Genomic DNA, 18,984 nt, shown 5'->3' on the forward strand with positions numbered 1-18,984 from the left:
AAAAGTTTAATTTATTTTAGAATAGTTTCTTTAATTTTCAAACTGTCTGTTCAAAATTGACTAATTTGCTGAAGTGCTGAATTTATGGACCGAAAAACTTTTACATTATTTTCGGAGACTTTCTTTAAGTTTGAAACCGTCTGGACCAAATTGACTAATTTGCTGAAGTACTGAATTTCTGGACCGGAAAAGTTTACTTAATTTTCTTTAATTTTCAAACCGTCTGAACCAAATTGACTAATTTGCTGAGTGCTGAATTTCTGGAACGGAAAATTTACTTAATTTTCAGAGACTTTCTTTGAGTTTGAAACCATCTGGACCAAATTGACTAATTTGCTGAAGTGCTGAATTTCTGGACCGAAAAATTTACTTTATTTTCGGAGACTTTCTTTAAGTTTGAAACCGTCTGGACCAAATTGACTAAATTGCTGAATTTCTGGACCGGAAAATTTTACTTTATTTTCTTTAATTTTCAAACTGTCTGGACCAAATTGACTAATTTGCTGAAGTGCTGAATTTCTGGACCGGAAAAGTTTAATTTATTTTAGAATAGTTTCTTCAATTTTCAAACCGTCTGGACAAAATTGACTAATTTGCTGAAGTGCTGAATTTATGGACCGAAAAACTTTTACATTATTTTCGGAGACTTTCTTTAAGTTTGAAACCGTCTGGACCAAATTGACTAATTGGCTGAAGTGCTGAATTTATGGACCGAAAAACTTTTACATTATTTTCGGAGAGTATCTTTAAGTTTGAAACCGTATGGACTAAATTGACTAATTTGCTGAAGTGCTGAATTTCTGGACCGGAAAATTTTACTTAATTTTCTTTAATTTTCAAACCGTCTGGACCAAATTGACTAATTTGCTGAAGTGCTGAATTTCAGGACCGAAAAAATTTACTTTATTTTCGGAGACTTTCTTTAAGTTTGAAACCGTCTGGACCAAATTGACTAATTTGCTGAAGTGCTGAATTTCTGGACCGGAAAATTTTACTTTATTTTCTTTAATTTTCAAAGCGTCTGGACCAAATTGACTAATTTGCTGAAGTGCTGAATTTCTGGACCGGAAAATTTTAATTTATTTTCGAATAGTTTCTTTAATTTTCAAACCGTCTGGACCAAATTGACTAATTTGCTGAAGTGCTGAATTTCTCGACCGGAAAATTTTACTTTATTTTCTTTAATTTTTAAACTGTCTGAACCAAATTGACTAATTTGCTGAAGTGCTGAATTTCTGGACCGGAAAATTTTAATTTATTTTCTTTAATTTTCAAACTGTCTGAACCAAATTGACTAATTTGCTGAAGTGCTGAATTTCTGGACCGGAAAATTTTACTTTATTTTCTTTAATTTTCAAACTGTCTGGACAAAATTAACTAATTTGCTGAAGTGCTGAAATTCTGGACCGATAAATTTTACATTATTTTCGGAGACTTTCTTTAAGTTTGAAACCGTCTGGACCAAATTGACTAAATTGCTGTAGTGCTGAATTTCTGGACCGGAAAATTTTACTTTATTTTCTTTAATTTTCAAACCGTCTGGACCAAATTGACTAATTTGCTGAATTGCTGAATTTCTGGACCGGAAAAGTTTAATTTATTTTAGAATAGTTTCTTTAATTTTCAAACTGTCTGGACAAAATTGACTAATTTGCTGAAGTGCTGAATTTATGGACCGAAAAACTTTTACATTATTTTCGGAGACTTTCTTTAAGTTTGAAACCGTCTGGACCAAATTGACTAATTTGCTGAAGTACTGAATTTCTGGACCGGAAAATTTTACTTAATTTTCTTTAATTTTCAAACCGTCTGAACCAAATTGACTAATTTGCTGAGTGCTGAATTTCTGGAACGGAAAATTTACTTAATTTTCAGAGACTTTCTTTAAGTTTGAAACCATCTGGACCAAATTGACTAATTTGCTGAATTTCTGGACCGAAAAAATTTACTTTATTTTCGGAGACTTTCTTTAAGTTTGAAACCGTCTGGACCAAATTGACTTAATTGCTGAATTTCTGGACCGGAAAATTTTACTTTATTTTCTTTAATTTTCAAACTGTCTGGACCAAATTGACTAATTTGCTGAAGTGCTGAATTTCTGGACCGGAAAAGTTTAATTTATTTTAGAATAGTTTCTTTAATTTTCAAACTGTCTGGACAAAATTGACTAATTGGCTGAAGTGCTGAATTTATGGACCGAAAAACTTTTACATTATTTTCGGAGAGTATCTTTAAGTTTGAAACCGTATGGACTAAATTGACTAATTTGCTGAAGTGCTGAATTTCTGGACCGGAAAATTTTACTTAATTTTCTTTAATTTTCAAACCGTCTGGACCAAATTGACTAATTTGCTGAAGTGCTGAATTTTAGGACCAAAAAAATTTACTTTATTTTCGGAGACTTTCTTTAAGTTTGAAACCGTCTGGACCAAATTGACTAATTTGCTGAAGTGCTGAATTTCAGGACCGAAAAAATTTCCTTTATTTTCGGAGACTTTCTTTAAGTTTGAAACCGTCTGGACCAAATTGACTAAATTGCTGAATTTCTGGACCGGAAAATTTTACTTTATTTTCTTTAATTTTCAAACTGTCTGGACCAAATTGACTAATTTGCTGAAGTGCTGAATTTCTGGACCGGAAAAGTTTAATTTATTTTAGAATAGTTTCTTTAATTTTCAAACTGTCTGGACAAAATTGACTAATTGGCTGAAGTGCTGAATTTATGGACCGAAAAACTTTTACATTATTTTCGGAGAGTATCTTTAAGTTTGAAACCGTATGGACTAAATTGACTAATTTGCTGAAGTGCTGAATTTCTGGACCGGAAAATTTTACTTAATTTTCTTTAATTTTCAAACCGTCTGGACCAAATTGACTAATTTGCTGAAGTGCTGAATTTCAGGACCGAAAAAATTTACTTTATTTTCGGAGACTTTCTTTAAGTTTGAAACCGTCTGGACCAAATTGACTAATTTGCTGAAGTGCTGAATTTCAGGACCGAAAAAATTTCCTTTATTTTCGGAGACTTTCTTTAAGTTTGAAACCGTCTGGACCAAATTGACTAATTTGCTGAAGTGCTGAATTTCTGGACCGGAAAATTTTACTTTATTTTCTTTAATTTTCAAAGCGTCTGGACCAAATTGACTAATTTGCTGAAGTGCTGAATTTCTGGACCGGAAAATTTTAATTTATTTTCGAATAGTTTCTTTAATTTTCAAACCGTCTGGACCAAATTGACTAATTTGCTGAAGTGCTGAATTTCTCGACCGGAAAATTTTACTTTATTTTCTTTAATTTTCAAACTGTCTGAACCAAATTGACTAATTTGCTGAAGTGCTGAATTTCTGGACCGGAAAATTTTAATTTATTTTCTTTAATTTTCAAACTGTCTGAACCAAATTGACTAATTTGCTGAAGTGCTGAATTTCTGGACCGGAAAATTTTAATTTATTTTCTTTAATTTTCAAACTGTCTGAACCAAATTTACTAATTTGCTGAAGTGCTGAATTTCTGGACCGGAAAATTTTACTTTATTTTCTTTAATTTTCAAAGCGTCTGGACCAAATTGACTAATTTGCTGAAGTGCTGAATTTCTGGACCGGAAAATTTTAATTTATTTTCGAATAGTTTCTTTAATTTTCAAACCGTCTGGACCAAATTGACTAATTTGCTGAAGTGCTGAATTTCTCGACCGGAAAATTTTACTTTATTTTCTTTAATTTTCAAACTGTCTGAACCAAATTGACTAATTTGCTGAAGTGCTGAATTTCTGGACCGGAAAATTTTAATTTATTTTCTTTAATTTTCAAACTGTCTGAACCAAATTGACTAATTTGCTGAAGTGCTGAATTTCTGGACCGGAAAATTTTAATTTATTTTCGAATAGTTTCTTTAATTTTCAAACCGTCTGGACCAAATTGACTAATTTGCTGAAGTGCTGAATTTCTCGACCGGAAAATTTTACTTTATTTTCTTTAATTTTCAAACTGTCTGAACCAAATTGACTAATTTGCTGAAGTGCTGAATTTCTGGACCGGAAAATTTTAATTTATTTTCTTTAATTTTCAAACTGTCTGAACCAAATTGACTAATTTGCTGAAGTGCTGAATTTCTGGACCGGAAAATTTTAATTTATTTTCTTTAATTTTCAAACTGTCTGGACAAAATTAACTAATTTGCTGAAGTGCTGAAATTCTGGACCGAAAAAATTTCCTTTATTTTCGGAGACTTTCTTTAAGTTTGAAACCGTCTGGACCAAATTGACTAAATTGCTGAATTTCTGGACCGGAAAATTTTACTTTATTTTCTTTAATTTTCAAACTGTCTGGACCAAATTGACTAATTTGCTGAAGTGCTGAATTTCTGGACCGGAAAAGTTTAATTTATTTTAGAATAGTTTCTTTAATTTTCAAACTGTCTGGACAAAATTGACTAATTGGCTGAAGTGCTGAATTTATGGACCGAAAAACTTTTACATTATTTTCGGAGAGTATCTTTAAGTTTGAAACCGTATGGACTAAATTGACTAATTTGCTGAAGTGCTGAATTTCTGGACCGGAAAATTTTACTTAATTTTCTTTAATTTTCAAACCGTCTGGACCAAATTGACTAATTTGCTGAAGTGCTGAATTTCAGGACCGAAAAAATTTACTTTATTTTCGGAGACTTTCTTTAAGTTTGAAACCGTCTGGACCAAATTGACTAATTTGCTGAAGTGCTGAATTTCTGGACCGGAAAATTTTACTTTATTTTCTTTAATTTTCAAAGCGTCTGGACCAAATTGACTAATTTGCTGAAGTGCTGAATTTCTGGACCGGAAAATTTTAATTTATTTTCGAATAGTTTCTTTAATTTTCAAACCGTCTGGACCAAATTGACTAATTTGCTGAAGTGCTGAATTTCTCGACCGGAAAATTTTACTTTATTTTCTTTAATTTTCAAACTGTCTGAACCAAATTGACTAATTTGCTGAAGTGCTGAATTTCTGGACCGGAAAAGTTTAATTTATTTTAGAATAGTTTCTTTAATTTTCAAACTGTCTGTTCAAAATTGACTAATTTGCTGAAGTGCTGAATTTATGGACCGAAAAACTTTTACATTATTTTCGGAGACTTTCTTTAAGTTTGAAACCGTCTGGACCAAATTGACTAATTTGCTGAAGTACTGAATTTCTGGACCGGAAAAGTTTACTTAATTTTCTTTAATTTTCAAACCGTCTGAACCAAATTGACTAATTTGCTGAGTGCTGAATTTCTGGAACGGAAAATTTACTTAATTTTCAGAGACTTTCTTTAAGTTTGAAACCATCTGGACCAAATTGACTAATTTGCTGAAGTGCTGAATTTCTGGACCGAAAAAATTTACTTTATTTTCGGAGACTTTCTTTAAGTTTGAAACCGTCTGGACCAAATTGACTAAATTGCTGAATTTCTGGACCGGAAAATTTTACTTTATTTTCTTTAATTTTCAAACTGTCTGGACCAAATTGACTAATTTGCTGAAGTGCTGAATTTCTGGACCGGAAAAGTTTAATTTATTTTAGAATAGTTTCTTTAATTTTCAAACTGTCTGGACAAAATTGACTAATTGGCTGAAGTGCTGAATTTATGGACCGAAAAACTTTTACATTATTTTCGGAGAGTATCTTTAAGTTTGAAACCGTATGGACTAAATTGACTAATTTGCTGAAGTGCTGAATTTCTGGACCGGAAAATTTTACTTAATTTTCTTTAATTTTCAAACCGTCTGGACCAAATTGACTAATTTGCTGAAGTGCTGAATTTCAGGACCGAAAAAATTTACTTTATTTTCGGAGACTTTCTTTAAGTTTGAAACCGTCTGGACCAAATTGACTAATTTGCTGAAGTGCTGAATTTCAGGACCGAAAAAATTTCCTTTATTTTCGGAGACTTTCTTTAAGTTTGAAACCGTCTGGACCAAATTGACTAATTTGCTGAAGTGCTGAATTTCTGGACCGGAAAATTTTACTTTATTTTCTTTAATTTTCAAAGCGTCTGGAACAAATTGACTAATTTGCTGAAGTGCTGAATTTCTGGACCGGAAAATTTTAATTTATTTTCGAATAGTTTCTTTAATTTTCAAACCGTCTGGACCAAATTGACTAATTTGCTGAAGTGCTGAATTTCTAGACCGGAAAATTTTAATTTATTTTCGAATAGTTTCTTTAATTTTCAAACCGTCTGGACCAAATTGACTAATTTGCTGAAGTGCTGAATTTCTAGACCGGAAAATTTTACTTTATTTTCGAATAGTTTCTTCAATTTTCAAACCGTCTGGACAAAATTGACTAATTTGCTGAAGTGCTGAATTTCTGGACCGGAAAATTTTACTTTTTTCTTTAATTTTCAAACCGTCTGTACCAAATTGACTAATTTGCTGAAGTGCTGAAATCTAGACCGGAAAATTTTACTTAATTTTCTTTAATTTTCAAACCGTCTGGACCAAATTGACTAATTTGCTGAAGTGCTGAATTTCTGGACCGGAAAATTTTACTTAATTTTCTTTAATTTTCAAACCGTCTGGACCAAATTGACTAATTTGCTGAAGTGCTGAAATCTAGACCGGAAAATTTTACTTAATTTTCTTTAATTTTCAAACCGTCTGGACCAAATTGACTAATTTGCTGAAGTGCTGAATTTCTGGACCGGAAAAGTTTAATTTATTTTTGAATAGTTTCTTTAATTTTCAAACTGTCTGGACAAAATTGACTAATTGGCTGAAGTGCTGAATTTATGGACCGAAAAACATTTACATTATTTTCGGAGAGTATCTTTAAGTTTGAAACCGTATGGACTAAATTGACTAATTTGCTGAAGTGCTGAATTTCTGGACCGGAAAATTTTACTTAATTTTCTTTAATTTTCAAACCGTCTGGACCAAATTGACTAATTTGCTGAAGTGCTGAATTTCAGGACCGAAAAAATTTACTTTATTTTCGGAGACTTTCTTTAAGTTTGAAACCGTCTGGACCAAATTGACTTATTTGCTGAAGTGCTGAATTTCAGGACCGAAAAAATTTCCTTTATTTTCGGAGACTTTCTTTAAGTTTGAAACCGTCTGGACCAAATTGACTAATTTGCTGAAGTGCTGAATTTCTGGACCGGAAAATTTTACTTTATTTTCTTTAATTTTCAAAGCGTCTGGAACAAATTGACTAATTTGCTGAAGTGCTGAATTTCTGGACCGGAAAATTTTAATTTATTTTCGAATAGTTTCTTTAATTTTCAAACCGTCTGGACCAAATTGACTAATTTGCTGAAGTGCTGAATTTCTAGACCGGAAAATTTTACTTTATTTTCGAATAGTTTCTTCAATTTTCAAACCGTCTGGACAAAATTGACTAATTTGCTGAAGTGCTGAATTTCTGGACCGGAAAATTTTACTTTATTTTCTTTAAGTTTGAAACCGTCTGGACCAAATTGACTAATTTGCTGAAGTGCTGAATTTCTGGACCGGAAAATTTTACTTTTTTTCTTTAATTTTCAAACCGTCTGGACCAAATTGACTAATTTGCTGAAGTGCTGAAATCTAGACCGGAAAATTTTACTTAATTTTCTTTAATTTTCAAACCGTCTGGACCAAATTGACTAATTTGCTGAAGTGCTGAATTTCTGGACCGGAAAATTTTAATTTATTTTCGAATAGTTTCTTAAATTTTCAAACCGTCTGGACCAAATTGACTAATTTGCTGAAGTGCTGAAATCTAGACCGGAAAATTTTACTTAATTTTCTTTAATTTTCAAACCGTCTGGACCAAATTGACTAATTTGCTGAAGTGCTGAATTTCTGGAACGTAAAATTTTACTTTATTTTCGAATAGTTTCTCCAATTTTCAAACCGTCTGGACAAAATTGACTAATTTGCTGAAGTGCTGAATTTCTGGACCGGAAAAGTTTACTTTATTTTCTTTAATTTTCAAACCGTCTGGACCAAATTGGTGGAGCCAATTACTCGGCTTTTTGTTTAATTCTAGAGTACGGTCAGACCAATTCTATGTAGGGCCTGAGTCCAAGTGGTAAGTCTGTTTAATACGTTCTTGACATTGACGTTAATTACGGGCAACTTAATATTCAAAAAATAATGGTCCCAATGGTCAGAAAAGGCCACAAAACGAATTGGGCGGAAGACCCCCTAGGACCATAGTTAAAGGGCAGTGCAACTTGGCTGGTGGAAGTGTGGTGTAAGTTATGTATATTGGATAAACGCCGTGCTACAGGGTGAGAAAAGGGGGATGACAGCTATATGCGTTGAACGACTTCCGCTTGTCAAGTGAGCACTTTTTTGGCCGGTCATTCCACGGAGGGAAGACACGCCCATGGTAATAGCTCCAAGCGCGAAACGTAGATTACTCCTCAATAATAATTGATTTATTTATAATAATTATTATTATAATTGTGACGTTCGATCAATATTGGTTTCTTCTGCCTAATCATGGAAGTATCGTGCCGTTGTTGTGCTACATAAAATTTTTTCTGAAAATTTCCGAAATTAAAAAGTTTCAAACATCATATGTATATCCTAAAAATTTCAAAACTCTACCTATTTTATTTTTTTTTAGAAAAATACCCTGTCCAAGAAAAATCAGATACCTTGGCGTTCGCAATATCAATTTAGCCAATTTTGGGCCCAGAAAGTTAAATTGTGCCTTATACGGTTTTTATTACCCTTTGGAAGATACTATTACCAGTAGCAGATTAACTACCACCAGGGCCCTTAGAGTTGATCTTTACTGGTAACCCGGATCTTGCCCTAGCCTCGTTTGTTTTTGTTAATACGCCAATGATTATGGCCTGGGCCATCCTAGTTATAATGAGCAAATATTTTACATTTGGGGTTTTAAATTAGATACTGGTACCTTCAACTTACCTTGCGCGACTTAATCGGTAATTAAAAACTCTTCTTTCCGAGTTAAGCTGAGAACCAGACTAATGTATATTAAATCCCTTAAATAATATAGAAATATATGTGCTAAAGATTTAATTTAAAATTGTGCTTAGCTCAATGAATCTAAAAAGTACCTTGTAATTGTGGTACTGTGAACCACTTTTAGCTGGCTGCTGTATCATGACATATGTTTTGCTTCGACTGCACCTCAGCATAATGGAAAATTCCACAATGTCTCGTATTCTGTGGCAACAGTCTTCCAAGTACTTTCATTTGGCATGTAAAACTTTAACGTCACTTTTCATATTAATTTTAAACGTAATTGAATATTACTGGTATGCATTAGTAGTTTCCTTTATAATGTTATGAGCGGTAATTTTCCCCACCCTGAATGAAAAAGCTAACGTCCACAAACAATTCCCAATTGAAAGATATCTGGGCAGATTAATTTTTAGTTCTGAATTTAAATTGTTTCCGCTTATTTTGGAACTTAATATTTAACTTAATGTGAGAGTCAACCTTTAGCCAGGTGTAATAGGATTTTGGACTAACAATTGATAAAAAAGGATCAAATTGTTTTGGCGGCATTCTAGTGTACGTTTTGAACATTGAAGGATCGTGTTGTCTCATATTCTGCAGTTTGATGTAAATTACATTTTACCAGACTTTCATAATCACCAGTGACGTAGCTGATGGTCCGCAGGGCCCGCGGCGCAGGGGGGGGGGGGGGGCGCTCAGCATAAAAAAATTGAAAAGGGGGCCCCATATAGGTTTTTGCGGGGGGGCCTCTGAGTTCTCAGCTACGCCACTGATAATCGCCTTCGGTAGCCCTATTTGTCCAAATACGGTTCTTCCACCAGCGTTTAGGTGTATATTTTCTTTTCTTTTTCGAAGTAAGATGATAAATAATTTGAAGGAATAATTGTTTTTTCTCTAGAGCAATTTCTGCAAACATCTCATGCGGTTGAAGACCGCCATTTTAAATAAAAACGCCTTCCTTACTTTGAAGCAACAAAATAACGCTCTACTGAAAACGGCACACTGACGCGATTTTCTTACAGATAGCGTTTCGCAATCGCTAAAAAATCGACCGCAATATCGCTTTAGTTTTTTATCGCACTCGATTCCGATATTCTCTTGAAACCTCCCTCTCATGAAAACGGCCTTAAATCGTTGAAAATGGGTAGGATAATGCTAGCCTCTATTAACGCTAGTTATAATGAGACTGGAGTCTGTAAAAAATATTACTTTGATACGATCAGTTTCTATGTCCATTCACGCTAACTAAAATATTTTACAGACATCTGTAACATCTTATAGAATTATATAGAAATGATTTCTATAGCCGATAGCGCTCTATAAATATTGCTAACCTTTCTATAGGATTCCGATTACAATTTTATACAATTTCTGTAAAATTATATATTTAAATCTGTCTCTGAATTAAAATGAGTGAAATATGTAATTGTAGATGCAATCACGAGTACCTGGATCTTTATACTGAAGTGGCCGAGCCGACCACGGAGCTTATAAAGTCTCCATTCGGAGGGCGTTATTGTGGACGCATTGTTCCTCGCCGGAGGATCTCAATGCACCGGACGTTAGTCATCGGTTTCTATACCGACGAAATAAGTGTAGATGGAGATGTCTTCCAAGGTACCTACGAGTTCCTCGACGCATGTAAGTCTTCCAACTCTGACACACGTTCTTTTCGGATTATTTGCCTATTTTGGAACTGCAGAATGGACATTTTAGAGGAGGGTTCAACTTTATAATCATAGCTTATATTACGTCGTCATTTATGGCGTCTGAACTATCCCCTTACCCAAGTCAACCTTGATATCATTAGAAAAATAAATATCTAATATTTAGTTGACTTTAGTACAGAAACGTGAGCGATTGATAGTGTTCTTTCTTATTTCTTTGTAGCGCAATATGTGGTTGGTACTCCGACACCAAACACAGTATGCAGTTTCACCATCTACAGCGACCGGAAGCGAGAAGGTGATATTCTCGCACCCACATATCCTGGGACGTACCCCAAAAATCTACAGTGTCAATATAGGTTTTTGGGCAGGAAAGGACAGCGAGTTCGTCTCGAGTTTATGGACTTCGATCTTTTTTACGGAGGCGCTCAGTAAGCTCATTTGCTACTAACATTTCTCTTTTACGATAATTGAAAGAAGTAAATGAATGCCAGTTTTCAACATTGAACTGGAAATTGCGACATATTTTACTCGCGGGAGGGTCGAAGAACCTGGCTCAACCGACAATTCTGCCCAATGCATAACTGGGTACCCGTAGTCGATTTCATAACCTCAATTGATTTTATATGGGATAAAGGATACGGGTCTCTCCTGTGTGGGTAAGGTGTTTGGAACCCCTGAACTAAAAAGACGCTACATACACCTTCATTTGTGCTTCTTATTGTCATGCAAAATGCTTTTGACCAATAGAATGGTCCAAGCACGAGTGTTTATGCAATAGTACTGTGATTCCTTTGGTTTTATCCGAGTTTGTGTTAATGATATGATTTGCACTTGTCAGTTGTCCTTTTGACGTCGTGAAGATATACGATGGGGCCACCACGGAAGCGCCCCCGATAGGGACTTTTTGTGGGCAGCAGAGAAACCTGGTCGTTTACTCCTCAGCCGAAAATCTCTTAGTTCTTTTCAACACACTTCAGAGAACAGCCGATTCACAGAATCGGGGGTTCTCGGGTCAGTTTGAATTTAGTGAGAGATTTGTTAATTTAGGTAAGTTTATCCTATTGACATTCTTTCAAAATATAGTTTTTTAAACACTATCATAACTTATAAGGTAGAATTTATAACTGTAGCTCTCGGTGTTCCACCGGTGTCGCAGGCTATTCAACGTCATAACTTAATAATTAAGACATAGTAAATTGAAAAATAAAGTACTATAATCAGTTGTAAAATTAGGCAGATTGATATACTACATAATTTTATTGTTTTTTGAATTTAGGTTAAGATCTAGTAACTATATTTTCAAATTGTGTAATTTTCACAAATGTTAACAAAGGCGAAGAGGGCATGATATTTCCAATCGATTGATGTAACATTTGTCTTTGTACCTCTAACGTACCGCGAGAAATCGTGCAAACACCGGCGGCGGCGGCAGACACAGTACGTGAAACTAATACACAAATCCCTATGGATTTTGTGTAAAAAATATATTCCCCATATGGTGAAATAGCGTGTATGATCGGAATTGTTACATCAATTTGGTATTCAAGATTTTTAAATTAGAGTATTGGTAAAAAGCTAGATTAAACCTAAGGTTATTCCACGGTGTCTTAGTGATTTAAACTGATATTTGAATATTATAATTTTAAATTTTTGTTTCTATATTTAGGGTTCATTGGTAAAAATGATGGTGAACATATAAGAGGAACGGGTAAGTAACACCAATAATTTAAAATAATTTCAAAATAAATAAATAAATAATAAGCGGATCTCAATATTTTTCTGCGAAAGGCTTGGGCACCCGATTTATGGGGGTCCCACATAATGAACTTGAAAATTATTTTTGAACAAACAACGCCTTTCCGTTGTACAGAATAGTTCTATCTAATTATTCGAACACGGTGTTACGGATAAGAGTACCGAAACTTTCTATGTGCATTCTATGGGTCTCTATGAGTAAAAAATTACTAATAAACATGGGTCCTTAAGTGCTTCGTTTCAGAGATATGAGCTCTCAAAAAACTACCCCAAAAACCGGACACAGCCTTAAATCTGGCAAACAATATTCATGCTTGAACCAAATTGTTTTCATTAAACTATCAATTGTTTTTTATTCGTGAGGCGAGAAACTTTAATAACAAGTGGCAGAAGTTCATTAATGTCCTTTTAGAAGTAAAATGAGTTTGAAGACAAAGCCATTTTAATTTTATTGACACGGTTCCAAATAAAATAAAAACATTTTGCCGTTACGAACGATTTTAATTATCAAAATTAAAGATACAAATGTCATAAGATTTCTAAAAGAATGCTTTTAAGTTTGTCTAATTCTTTCTGTGGTTAATATGGCACGTCCAAGAACGCTTATTGGGTTAGAAGTTCAAAGATTCACTCGTTCGTCTATTTGGTAAAACCAGTCGAAATATTATTTGTACCTCTCTCCAGGTACCATGCCAATCACAAAAAAACAATGTTTAAACTTTGTGTCGATCTGACACCAGTCTTTTAGGAATCTACTGCTGGTTGAATCTTTAAGCTTCTAACCCATTTTTCTTGAGCCCGTCCGTGCAATAAGCGTTCCTAGACCAATGTGCCATATTAGCTACAAAACGAATTAGACAATTTTAAAACCATTCCTTAAGATTTTTTATGACATTTGTATCTTTAAATTAAATAATTAAAATCGTATCACTAAATTAAAATGGCTTTGTCTTCAAACTTATTTTACTTCTAAAAGGACATTAATGCACTTTTGCCACTTGTTATTAAAAATTCTCGCCTCATGGATAAAAACAATTGATAGTTTAATGAAAACAATTTGGTTCAAGGAAGAATATTGTTTGCCAGATTTAAGGCTGTGTTCGGTTTTTTGGGGTAGTCTCTTGGGAGCCCATATCTCTGAAACGAAGCACTTTAGGACCCATGTTTATTAGAAATTTTTTACCCATAGAGACCCATAGAATGAATATAGAAAGTTTCGGTACTCTTATCCGTAACACCCTGTATATCATAAGAATTGTACTTAACGTTAATCAAAGATTTACTGAAACGTAGAAAAAGGTGCCCCGACATAATAGAGAAAACAATTAGTGTGAAAGTCGTCTTATTGGAAAAAATGAAACCATGGTATATGGCTTTTTGCCCCATGAAAGATTTCATTCCGGATTGTTTAAATCCGTCGGTTACCTTCGCCACTTCTATCTAGGAAATGCACCAAATAATATAATTTTTTTTTAACCTTTTAGAATGTGATCAGAAAATTCTCAGTCGCAAGGAATCCAACGGGACGGTATATTCGCCCAATTATCCCTTCCTGTACCATCCCAATATTGTCTGCCGCTATTATATATACGGTCTTCAAGACGCACAGTACCTGGAAAAAGTTCGGATCGACTTCGAAAAATTCGAAATTCAAAGCAATGACGCCGAGTAAGTGCGTGCACACCAACATTTGCGATTAAACTTTAATTTTTTCCAACGTATTCCCCTTTGGAAAATTGTAATTGCACTCAAATTTAGTACTTCCAACCGAAAACAGTTGCGTTATCTGACCTTCCGCAAATTATGATAAATACGATATCAGATTATCTGTATTTAAGTTCTGATACTATCAGATAAGTTGATACGGTACAAAATGCAAACCAAATAGTTTAGCCCGATATTAATATTAATTCCATGTAAACCGACAGACAGAAAATGACAGGATTTCAGATGCCTCACAGTTATCTATTTTACATATTTCCCCCTATTTTTTCTTTCGAAATTTACAGTCTATTTTGGTTTTTGTACAAGATTTTATAAATAATAAACATATAAGTCAGATAACAATTCAGATAGCTGAATCTGGTCATTAGAATTATAGCAAATCAGATCAGACAGTTTACTTGGGATAATGAATCAGGTTCTGTTTGAGATCGGATTGCTTGGTTTCAGATACATGTATCTGATCAGGTGGCCGTAATTAGAAACATTACCCAAATTTAAATCGAGGACGACAGTAAATTCGAATTTTTTTGTCGTGCTCGACTTATTTTATAAAAAAAGAGGATTTAGTCCAGATCTTTTCAATTGCTAATTTTCTTTGATTAGCACCAGTTATGGAATAATGGTACCATTAACAAAGTATAAATTATAATAAGAATGTTTAGGGTTTTTCAATAAATTCTACATATTGTCAGATATGCTTAGATTTATAGTACCTGCTAGTAGTTACACCCAATTTCAAAAGATAAATAAATACCCTAGAATTCCTTAAGTCCATCTAACGTGTACTTGTAGCAAAATGCTCGAATCCATTTAGTAGGAAGAGATAAAACGTGTTATATTGTTCTTACTTAAATGATATATTTTTTGGCAATGATTTTTTAAGCGTACTTTCTTCATCCACCTTCAGATGCTCAGAGGGCTACCTCAAAATATACCTGCAGGGGCAAGAGGAGAGAAGCGCGGTGGACGAATTCGATCACGTCTTCTGCGGACAACAGCTGCCGTCTTCCGTCGAATCGGAAGGACCCAGGCTCATGATGGTTTTCAGTAGTGGCTCTTCACAAGGACAAGGATTCAAAGCTCACTACACATTTGAAACCGGTAATTTTTTTAGAAGAACAAAATTGCGAGTATTCCCTTTTAACTCTACGAGAAGAGCTAAAAGTAAAGCTTCGTTTACGTACAAGCTGAACATCGAGGAAAGTTTGAGATGATTGACGTCAATGTGTTTCGGTAATATTACGGTCTTATCAGCGCCTTAGACGCGCGGAAATTGGCTGAACCTTCATCGAAGCCCTAAATCCGCCAAATCCATAGCGCCAAAAATTTTCTTCTCAATAAAACTGCGGTGAGGTTATCAATAACCGTTGCCCCTTCCATCAATTCAGATTTCCTTTAAGCATGGACAAATAATAGATACCAGGAAACTATATAGGTATACACTTGGAATGTTTAAGGAAGATTTTTACGGCCGTGATGAAGCTCGTAGAAACGGGCGTGACTTAAAGCGGGAAAACTCACGAGAAAACTCTCGAGCCTCGCTACCCTAATTAGACGAAAACTCCTCATTAAGCCTAGTCATACTTATCATATTATTAGTTTACCTGATTATATCTTTTATAACCATAAAAATACCTGAAATTGGGTATCACTACACTTCTTTCGCGAAGAACATTATAATTACTTCAAAATATTAAGTACGATAACAAATTGAGTTATTTAAATCCATTGTTTTATCAGGCTTTTTTTGCGCGGGAAGATCGCCTATTTGTTACCATGACGACGCATTCTTTTCGCGTCAAACCTCAAGCCAATGAATTTGAAAAGTCGTGTTACGTCTTACACTTGACGTAGTTAAGCCACGCCTTTTTCTCGACGCGCTTTCGTATCACCGTCCATATGGAACCTTAGACATTCCAAGTGTATACCTCTATAGTTTCCTGTAGCTAGTGCTATCTTCGGATTGAGCTTGTGGTTTGTAATCAAAATGCTATCAAGCGCTACGTTGAGGAGACGTATATTTGCGAAAGATGGTTGTCCTCGGATTTAACTATGCGAGGAGAAACTAGGGCTTCAAAAATGGTCAAACGAACATTTCTGACGCAAATGTGAGCGGAGCGCGCCTCGCTAATAATTAAATGAACTAAAATGTTCAATTTTAAAACAAAGAGTTCAAGTAATAATATCATTCTAGAAGGTTGAACGACAACGCCAATCATTTTTCACGATTTTCTTTTCGCGTTTATATTTTGAACTGAAACGTTATAAAACTTTGAAGGCAAAAACATTTATGTTAAGCTTGCCTCACGCTTCATAACTTTAGGTGGTAGAATCTTCCAGCTTATGAAATTTAATGATATAGCCGTTCCACTGGTATGACCTCACAGCGCTCTAAAATTGGTATCTTACGTCATAGATCTGACTCCGATGTTGTTGGAGCGCCACTGATATATTTTCAAGTGGAACACGCGTGGAAATTTTAAGCCTTACTGTGAAGTTAAAATGGCGGTAGTACAAAGACGACCCTTGACTACTTACCGCGTTATCATCATAATTCATAACCACATCATTTACATAATTAATAATTTTGGGTCTAGTTATGTTCGGTGCATAATATTCTAATGCTATAGCTTCCAATTCTTTATCAGAGTTGTCAGAAGATGACTCCATTAGCATTTAAGCTAGCCAAAACCGAGAATTTCAGTCTCTAGCAGCCGACAATTTCGCACATAAAAAATGCTCGCAATTTTTTGATTTACCAAAAGTTTCAGATCAACTTCTAGCGTTCGCTTCTAGATCGCGATCACCAGTGTAACACACCAATCTCGGCGAGACCTGCTCTCGATTTCCCAGTGGAACTTAGGCCTAAGGTGGTGCCATGGGTATTAACCTAGCTGATTTAGTTAGTTTAGTTAGTTTTAAATCGAGTGATCTGATATATTGTTCTTTTTCTAGCGTCAAGCGTGTTTGATATTTCACATTGCGGTTTAAATAGCTTTTTCCATATTATAATATAAACATAAAGATGTAGAAATGTGGTTTGAATAACTTAAAGGGAGTATAACCCTAGCAGGTCAAGCTTCCGTCATTAGTCACTCGTGGAAGTAAACTAAAAAGTAGCCCGCATAGCTTACTCTTGGCGCCCCAACTTAATAGCGCCACGTTTTTAGACTTTCACGTGCTGGTCTCCATGATAGGTTGGGACTCGCCAACGCTCCCATTTACTTGGTACATATTTTAATAGAAAGGTGAAGTGTTCCATGAAAGTCCCAATGTATTAAATACATTTTTCATTTGTATTCGGCAGACTACAAGGTTCCGGGCACAGCATCACCGGACGGAACTTGTCACTTTACGTACATGAGCGAGAGCAGCAAGACGGGGGACTTCAATTCTCCGCGCTACCCGGCCAACTATCCCTGCAATACGCACTGCGAGTATTACTTCACCGGACTACCCGGCGAACAAATCAAATTCGTATTTAATTACTTTCGAACTAAAACTGCCGAAGATATCATTGGATATAAGTAAGGAACTCTTGATAGCTTTAGCGGTATTAACACGGGCTAATGCAAGTGGTCCTGAATTATCGTGTTCTATATTATCTCACGTCTTAATGTTTTTTAATATAATCTCAAGTTGTTAAGTTATCCCTTTTTGTGGTTATCTTTATTTACCATCCCCGTGTAATAATAGAAAAGCGGCGGAATGACTTATCCATGGCTTACCTATTTGAATTTACTTCCATTCTAAGGGTAGGTGATTCCAACGGGCTCAAAATATCACTCACGTTAATTAATTATTTACATGAAATTTACTAACCTCCCCTTCTTAAACGAAAGAAGGTCAACGAAGGACTTATTTTAAAAATACCGAAAGATCGTGGCTCTTAGTCAATTTAACTTTTAAACCTACTCGCCCTAGGCGATCTTACTACGCAAAGCTTAGCAATGTGTGCTTTTAATGAAAAGATAACAATTCATGTTTAATGGGAGACAAATATTTATTACAGGTATTCCTTCTATAGAAGCTATTATTTTAAAAATTAGATTATTGTTAGTACTGTCAAACTATATTTGAAACCTAAGCAATATTTCAACAGAGATTATCTGATCGGTCTCTGGATGATAGTAATGCGAAAAACACGAAAACAGTAATTTAGTGGAAAAGCCACTTTAAGGAGTAGGACCAGCATTTGTATCACATTTATTCATTAGAATAAACAAAATTGCAATAATATCTTCCTCAATGGTTTCTAGCCGATAAAAAGTGCTATTTTCTAGTTTACAACTCGGATTGGGAAGAAGCCATTTCAAGGGGCAGAATCGACATTTTTAAATCATTGACGCTTAACATAATCGAAATTACTACAACAGATATCTTAACGGATTTTAGGTGAAAAACTTACGGAAAACACAAAAAAAAATGTTTACTTCGATACCGCTGTCTGTTCTGCCTGAAAATCTACACTAATATTCAAAACAGCCATATTTTATTAACAATCAGCTAGGCTAATTCCCAAAGTGCCAACAAGCCACGTGTATTGTCTTTATTCTAGGTGACCGGTGACAATGCGTAGCAAGGTGGTGGAAAGCCCTACAACCGAAGAACTCGGTAGAAAACCCTTTTAACTAGTTGGGGAGATTTCTTGCAAACTCAACGCGAAACGAGTTGTTACGAGTTTTCACCCACTGCTAACCACTCCGAGACCCCATGCACTTCTTGATTGCCACACGTATTTTTCAAACTTTTTCACCTAGAAACCGTTGTCGTAATTTCGTTATGTTAAGGAAAAATATCTTAAAAATGGCTATTCTACACCTTAAATTGGCTTTTCCTTCTAAGCCGATAGAGGTACTTAGGTAACCTTTTTTTCGTGTTTCTCACATTT

The 18,984-nt window shown here is 34.7% G+C and overlaps 1 protein-coding gene across 2 annotated transcripts in view; it reads left to right on the top strand.

Annotated features, from left to right (window-relative positions):
• The window catches only part of LOC149933353 (suppressor of lurcher protein 1-like), a 127,605-nt gene that overhangs the window by 94,690 nt on the left and 13,931 nt on the right, over window positions 1-18,984 (top strand). For both annotated transcript variants that reach the window (XM_090156299.1, XM_090156300.1), the window contains 7 exons: window positions 10,376-10,584; window positions 10,834-11,041; window positions 11,452-11,660; window positions 12,280-12,321; window positions 13,853-14,036; window positions 15,001-15,194; window positions 17,401-17,620. In XM_090156299.1, coding sequence (XP_090012425.1) covers window positions 10,376-10,584; window positions 10,834-11,041; window positions 11,452-11,660; window positions 12,280-12,321; window positions 13,853-14,036; window positions 15,001-15,194; window positions 17,401-17,620 — 1,266 coding nt within the window. The remainder of the gene's footprint in view (window positions 1-10,375; window positions 10,585-10,833; window positions 11,042-11,451; window positions 11,661-12,279; window positions 12,322-13,852; window positions 14,037-15,000; window positions 15,195-17,400; window positions 17,621-18,984) is intronic.

The sequence above is a fragment of the Leiobunum rupestre genome, chromosome 8 (assembly GCF_980474605.1).
Source record: "Leiobunum rupestre chromosome 8, qqLeiRupe1.1.hap1, whole genome shotgun sequence".
Taxonomy (NCBI): domain Eukaryota; kingdom Metazoa; phylum Arthropoda; class Arachnida; order Opiliones; family Sclerosomatidae; genus Leiobunum; species Leiobunum rupestre.